This window comes from Notolabrus celidotus, chromosome 14, assembly GCF_009762535.1.
Source record: "Notolabrus celidotus isolate fNotCel1 chromosome 14, fNotCel1.pri, whole genome shotgun sequence".
NCBI classification, from domain to species: Eukaryota; Metazoa; Chordata; class Actinopteri; order Labriformes; family Labridae; genus Notolabrus; species Notolabrus celidotus.
The window spans coordinates 587,501-594,651 of NC_048285.1; the positions used below are offsets into that span (position 1 = coordinate 587,501).

The following is a 7,151-nucleotide window of genomic DNA, read 5'->3' on the forward strand; positions in this document are numbered from 1 at the left end:
GTTGTGGAAACCACTGCATTAAAAACAGACATGACTCTGTAGTGGAAACCACTGCATTAAAAACAGACATGACTCTGTAGTGGAAGTCACTGCATTAAAAATAGACATGACTCTGTTGTGGAAATCACTGCATTAAAAATAGACATGACTCTGTAGTGGAAACCACTGCATTAAAAACAGACATGACTCTGTAGTGGAAGTCACTGCATTAAAAACAGACATGACTCTGTAGTGGAAGTCACTGCATTAAAAACAGACATGACCCTGTAGTGGAAGTCACTGCATTAACAAGAGACATCACTCTGTAGTGGAAGTCACTGCATTAAAAACAGACATGACTCTGTAGTGGAAGTCACTGCATTAAAAACAGACATGACTCTATAGTGGAAGTCACTGCATTAAAAACAGACATGACTCTGTAGTGGAAGTCACTGCATTAAAAACAGACATGACTCTGTAGTGGAAGTCACTGCATTAAAAACAGACATGACTCTGAGTGGAAGTCACTGCATTAAAAACAGACATGACTGTAGTGGAAGTCACTGCATTAAACACAGACATGACTCTGTAGTGGAAGTCACTGCTTTAAAAACAGACATGACTCTGTAGTGGAAGTCACTGCATTAAAAACAGACATGACTCTGTAGTGGAAGTCACTGCATTAAAAACAGACATGACTCTATAGTGGAAGTCACTGCATTAAAAACAGACATGACTCTGTAGTGGAAGTCACTGCATTAAAAACAGACATGACTCTGTAGTGGAAGTCACTGCATTAAAAACAGACATGACTCTGAGTGGAAGTCACTGCATTAAAAACAGACATGACTGTAGTGGAAGTCACTGCATTAAACACAGACATGACTCTGTAGTGGAAGTGACTGCATTAAAAACAGACATGACTCTGTAGTGGAAGTCACTGCATTAAAAACAGACATGACTCTGTAGTGGTGTACAAATGTTTCCTGATGGAATAAATCAGCTGATCTCATGTTATGAAAGCGGGGATGGCGTCCCCTGCTGGTTGCTCTGATGTAAAGTGGATGAAGAGGTTTATGAAGTGTTGTTCTCCTCTCTCTCAGAGTCAATGGTTAACTCACCTTCAGGCTGAGCCTCTCTCACCTGCTGCAGTCTCTTTATTACCTGGTTAGACCTTTGTCCCGTCACAGCGTCACAGAGTCTCAGAGGGAGCAGGGACACACAGGACTCGGGACTCCATGAGATCCTCCACAGGTACTCTCTCTCTCTCTCTCTCTCTCTCTCTCTCTCTCTCTCTCTCTCTCTATCTCTGTCTCTCTCTCTCTCTCTCTCTCTCTCTCTCTCTCTCTCTCTCTCTCTCTCTCTCTCTCTCGCTCTCTCTCTTTCTCTCTCTCTCTTTTTCTCTCTCTTTTTTTTTTCAGATCATTTAAATATTCAAATATAAAAAGTGTGCTCCTGAATGTTGATACAGATCTTCATGGAGGTGAGTCTCTCTCACCTGTGTGCTGTAGAGTAACTGCTTGTTCTCTTTAACTGAGCTCTGAGGCTTCAGTTGTTTTCCTCCTGGTTAAACATCTGCAGTGAGTCTGATCCCTCACTGTGAGTCTGAAACCTCACTGTGAGTCTGATCCCTCACCGTGAGTCTGAAACCTCACTGTGAGTCTGAAACCTCACTGTGAGTCTGATCCCTCACTGTGAGTTTGAACCCTCACCGTGAGTCTGAACCCTCACCGTGAGTCTGAACCCTCACCGTGAGTCTGAACCCTCACCGTGAGTCTGAACCCTCACCGTGAGTCTGAAACCTCATCGTGGGATGCACTCTGCAGCTCCATGATTGACTGTGTCTCTGTCTCTCTATGTCTCTCTGTCTCTCTTTCTCTCTGCGTCTCTCAGGTTGTCAGGATGCCATGGAAATCCCACGGTGAGTTTAAACACCTATTGCTCATGGATGTGTGTGTGTGTGTTGTTTACTTTATTCAGTGTTGTTTATAGCTATGAGGATGTAATGGATCTTTCACTTCTCTGTCCTGTATCCATCAATCATCTCTCAGAAATCCTATGAGTCTATCCTCTGTGATCTCGCTGCGATCCCTCTGTGATCTCTCTGTGATCCCTCTGTGATCTCTCTGTGATCTCTCTGCGATCCCTCTGTGATCTCTCTGCGATCCCTCTGCGATCTCTCTGTGATCTCTCTGTGATCCCTCTGTGATCTCTCTGTGATCCCTCTGTGATCCCTCTGTGATCTCTCTGTGATCCCTCTGTGATCTCTGTGATCTCTCTGTGATCTCTCTGTGATCCCTCTGTGATCTCTGTGATCTCTCTGTGATCCCTCTGTGATCTCTCTGTGATCTCTCTGTGATCCCTCTGTGATCTCTCTGTGATCCCTCTGTGATCTCCTGTGTTACTTTCTATCCTTAATAAAACAGCTGACGTCATGTTGTTTGAGTTCCTGTAATAACTTTGATAACAGCAGATAAAGGCTGCAGGCTCAGACGTGACCTTTTATCAGACACATTTCTACACGTGTTTGTGTCCACGGACTAAACCTGATCCACGTTCTAATGTACAGAGCACTCACCACCGAACATTTCCCTTTAGCTTCATATCTCATCCCTAATATAAAGTGATGCAGGAAACAAAGGAGGGAACAAAGAGGGAAACAAAGGAGGGAACAAAGTATGTTTATAGTCCTGTGAAGGATGAGGTGTCAGTTTGTTCCCGCTGTGAGAGGAATACTAAAACTAAAGATTTAAAGACGTGTTGTTTCTTCTCTCCTCACATCAGGTTTACCTTCAACCCTAAAGAAGGGATTGATAACCCGGCTCTGGTGATCTCTGATGACCCAGGTGAGGTTTGATCATCTCTGAGTTCTTTAGACCGTCTCCTCTGAGTTCTTGACCTGACCTCTGTGTGCAGAGCCAGACCGCGGCCCGCTGCCCAGACTCTGCCAGCTGAAGCGGGTGGAGGAGCAGAGCTTCGGCTTCCTGCTGCAGGTGGAGCAGGGCGGACGGTGCTTCCAGGTCCGGTGTGTGCAGCCGTGGACTCCCGCAGAGCACGGCGGCCTCAGAGACGGAGACCGAGTGCTTGAGGTGAACGAGGAGTATGTGGGGGACATGGACTTCAACAAGGTGAGAGTCCAGAGGTAGTCAGATACTCAGACCGTCATAACATGTTCATTAAAGAGAGGAGGACTCTGGGATCCTCCAGTCTGAGGTCAGAGTCAGAGCAGGCTGTGCTGCATTCAGGGTCTGAGCGACCCTCCTCCGTTTACAGGTGATTCAGAGTAAACAGACTGAACTGGTTTACCTACCCGTGCCCTTATCTTCACCTGAGAACATCTGAAGCATTCTTTCCTCCGGCTCGTTACTGGATCCCTGATTCCTCTCTGTGTTTACCTGACAGGTGGTCAGGAAGATCCAGGCCTGTGGCCTTCACCTGTTCCTCCTGGTGCTGGGGACTAAAGAGTATGAGCAGGTAACGTACCAGGAGTCACCTGATGGCTCAAACAGGACCACCTGTCCTGTCAGTCCTCAGGTTCATGTTCAGGTACAGGACAGGTACAGGAGCAGTTACAGGTACCAGGATACTCTGGTATCTTGTAGTCCGGATCCTTCAGTCCCAATCCTGATACCAGGATACTCTGGTATCTTGTAGACCGGGATCCTTCAGTCCCAGTCCTGATACCAGGATACTTTGGTGTCTTGTTGTTGAGTCTCTGTGTTTTCTGCACTTTGGTCACATGACTCCATTAAAGACTCTCTCTCTCCTACAGGCGCTGGCTCTTGGTGTGGACCTGCAGACTTTGGCCAAGGCCTCTAAGAGGGGCAGCTGGTCCAGACCCAGACTGTGTCACATCAGCAGAGACCCAGAGCACGGCCTGGGAATGTCTGTAGTCCTGCTGGAAGGTGCCAACATGCAGCTGTCACTGTTTGACTGAGACCTAACCATTAACAGCTCCTTTAACCCTCCACACGCTGTGACGGTCTGGCTCACCTTGATCCCCCTGTCCCCTCAGGCTGCAGTAAGACCTGCAGCCTGATGGGACAGAGATGATCCAGAGGCCGGAGTTCATGTTTGTGTCCCTGCTGTGATTAAGTTAATCAGGTTCAAAGATTACTTTATGTATGACGTCCTGGTTCATGAGACCAGCTCAGGTTCAGTCCTGGTCTCCCTTAAAGTTGGTTCATGAGACCAGCTCAGGTTCAGTCCTGGTCTCTCTTAAAGCTGGTTCATGAGACCAGCTCAGGTTCAGTCCTGGTCTCTCCTGGTTATTGTCAATAACCGTGTGCCGGGTCCTCAGGTCAGAGGGGGCAGTTTGTGGTCAGCACCGTGTCTGATGGTCCAGCAGAGAGAGCAGGAGTCCGGACCGGAGACAGACTGATCTGGATCAACGGAGTCATGACCAAGACAATCTCACACTCGTCGCTGAGCAGAACTGTACGTGCATACACACACACACACACACACACACAAAAACACACACACAAACTTCAGTCCAACGTGTGTGTCAGACCCTCTTAGTGACCTGTCATGTGATTGGTTCTCAGCTGAAGAGGGGCACGGACTCTGTGACGGTGCTGGTCATCGACAGTGAGGGGGAGGGCTGCTACGTCAGGAGGAAGATCCCCGTCCTGCCGGTTCTCTCAGAGACCTGCAGCCTCCCTCACCACACCAAGACCATGAGGCTGAGCAAGGGACCGGACGGGTACGGCTTCCTGCTGAGACAGGAGAGGCTGGCAGGAAGCCGACGCATTGGTGAGAGACACACGCACACCCACACACACACACACACACCCACACATACACACCTGAACAAACTCAGCTCATAGATGCTTTCCTGTTCTTGTTGTGGTGGCGCCCTCTGGTGGCTGAATGCAGCACTGCACCGCTCAGATGATTCTCCTCAGACGGAGGAAACTTTGATTTCTGTGAATTTAAACTTTAAATTAGATGTTTGAATAAAACTAAAGCTCAGAGTTTATCACAGAGACCCCTAACTCTGCAGGTAGATGATGGTGGTGGTTAAACATAGAGGAAGAAATCAACCCACAGTGCAGACCTGAGAGTCCAGACCTCAGAGTCCAGACATCTGAGTCCAAACCTCTGAGTCCGGACCTCAGAGTCTGGACCCTCAGAGTCTGACCCTGACTTGAAGGTTCAGAGTCATCAGTCCTGACCTGTCCCTGTAACCATCAGTGGATCTTAAGTGTCTCTGAACGTCTCTTCTTTTGTGGTGGTCCAGTCCACGTGCTGAGGGAGGTGGATGCTGGGAGTCCTGCTGAGGGGACGGGGATGGAGGACGGAGACCTGCTGCTGGCTGTGAACGGAGAGCCTGTGGAGTCTGCAGAGCACGAAGACATCGTGAGGAAGATCAGACGCAGCGGAGAGAAAGTGGTCCTGACGTCCATCTCTACACCCGGGAGAGACTTATACAGACAGGTGAGGACAGGTGAGGAGTTCATGTGGACCAGGAGTCACGTAGGACCTGGATCAGGTCTTTACCTGCTCTTTGATATGTGTGTGCAGCTTGGCGTCTCTCCTCTGTTCTTCCACGATGAGTTCATCACCTGGGATGACACGCCGCAGAGCGCCTCAGCCTCAGAGAGAGAGACCCTGACAGGCCCGAGTCAAGAGACCGGATCAGGGTCTCACTTCAGGTGTGCCTTCGACCCAACTCTAACCACACAGGTACGACTCTCTTTACCCCCCAAATTCCCTGTGAGGGGTCGCGCCCCATAGATCGGGAACCAAGAGGTGCTGGACGAGTCTGTGAGGCTGATCAATAACTCTGCGTCTGTTTGTTTGTTTGTCTGTTTGTTTGTCTGTTTGTTTGTCTGTTTGTCTGTTTGTTTGTCTGTTTGTTTGTCTGTTTGTTTGTCTGTTTGTTTGTTTGTTTGTTTGTTTGTTTGTTGGTCTGTTTGTTTGTTTGTTTGTTTGTTTGTTTGTTTGTTTGTTGGTCTGTTTGTTTGTCTGTTTGTTTGTTTGTTTGTTTGTTTGTTTGTTGGTCTGTTTGTTTGTCTGTTTGTTTGTCTGTTTGTTTGTTTGTTTGTTGGTCTGTTTGTTTGTTTGTTTGTTTGTTGGTCTGTTTGTTTGTCTGTTTGTTTGTCTGTTTGTTTGTTTGTCTGTTTGTTTGTTTGTTTGTTGGTTTGTTTGTTTGTTTGTTGGTCTGTTTGTTTGTCTGTTTGTTTGTTTGTCTGTTTGTTTGTTTGTTTGTTTGTTTGTTGGTCTGTTTGTTTGTTTGTTTGTTTGTTGGTCTGTTTGTTTGTCTGTTTGTTTGTCTGTTTGTTTGTTTGTTTGTCTGTTTGTTTGTTTGTCTGTTTGTTTGTCTGTTTGTTTGTCTGTTTGTTTGTCTGTTTGTTTGTTTGTTTGTTGGTCTGTTTGTTTGTTTTTTTGTTTGTTTGTTTGTCTGTTTGTTTGTCTGTTTGTTTGTCTGTTTGTTTGTTTGTTTGTCTGTTTGTTTGTTTGTTTGTTTGTTTGTTTGTTGGTCTGTTTGTTTTCAGGTGTCAGGGCGAGCGGGTGAAGTGTTCTTGTGATGACGGAAACCCGATGGATCAGAGACGTCAGGTGAACACCTGATGATGTCATGCTGTCCTGACTCACCTCAGTCACCTGAGGCGGCTGAGACTCCTGAATCCACGAGGTCACATGACCCACCCCTCTGACCACATGACTCATTTTAACGTGTTTGAGTGGTTCTGTGAATCTGAGCCGTGTTAAAGCTCAGGTGTGTGACGTGTTAAAGTTGAGTAGATCCTCACGCGTAGAGACGTCACCTCGAGGTGTGAGAGTCTGAAGTCACGTGTTAAATATCTGCACTGAGTTTCTGTGAGTTTGATTCACTTTGTCAAACTCAACATGTTTCTATTGATTCTCATTGATCAGTAAATGTTTGGATTGTTAAATACGAGACGGTGAAGATGAATTACTGTCCTGGAGTCAGAGACGATGACCTCCTTTAATATTTCAGATTGTGTTTGAAGCTTGAACAGAACTTTGTTTTAATCTTCTTTATAAATAAACTTTGTTTTAAAACATATAAACATATATTCGGTGTGGTGTCGTTCATACGGTCAAAGCACCAACGATCCTTTTACAAACTGGACTTCAGGCGGTTTGATGAACATGGTTTCGTGTGTGGAGTTTCTTACTCACATGAAACCTGAAATAAAGAC

The 7,151-nt window shown here is 46.7% G+C and overlaps 1 protein-coding gene across 1 annotated transcript; it reads left to right on the plus strand.

Annotated features, from left to right (window-relative positions):
• The first annotated feature begins 1,112 nt into the window (after window positions 1-1,112).
• LOC117825864 (Na(+)/H(+) exchange regulatory cofactor NHE-RF4-like) lies at window positions 1,113-6,989 on the plus strand. Its single transcript, XM_034701831.1, has 11 exons — window positions 1,113-1,233; window positions 1,873-1,900; window positions 2,764-2,825; window positions 2,896-3,107; window positions 3,382-3,453; window positions 3,752-3,884; window positions 4,280-4,416; window positions 4,527-4,734; window positions 5,222-5,418; window positions 5,506-5,667; window positions 6,480-6,989. Exons 1-11 carry the CDS (start codon window positions 1,218-1,220, stop codon window positions 6,510-6,512), a joined length of 1,260 nt encoding a protein of 419 aa, XP_034557722.1. The 5' UTR covers window positions 1,113-1,217; the 3' UTR covers window positions 6,513-6,989.
• Window positions 6,990-7,151: the final 162 nt, after the last annotated feature.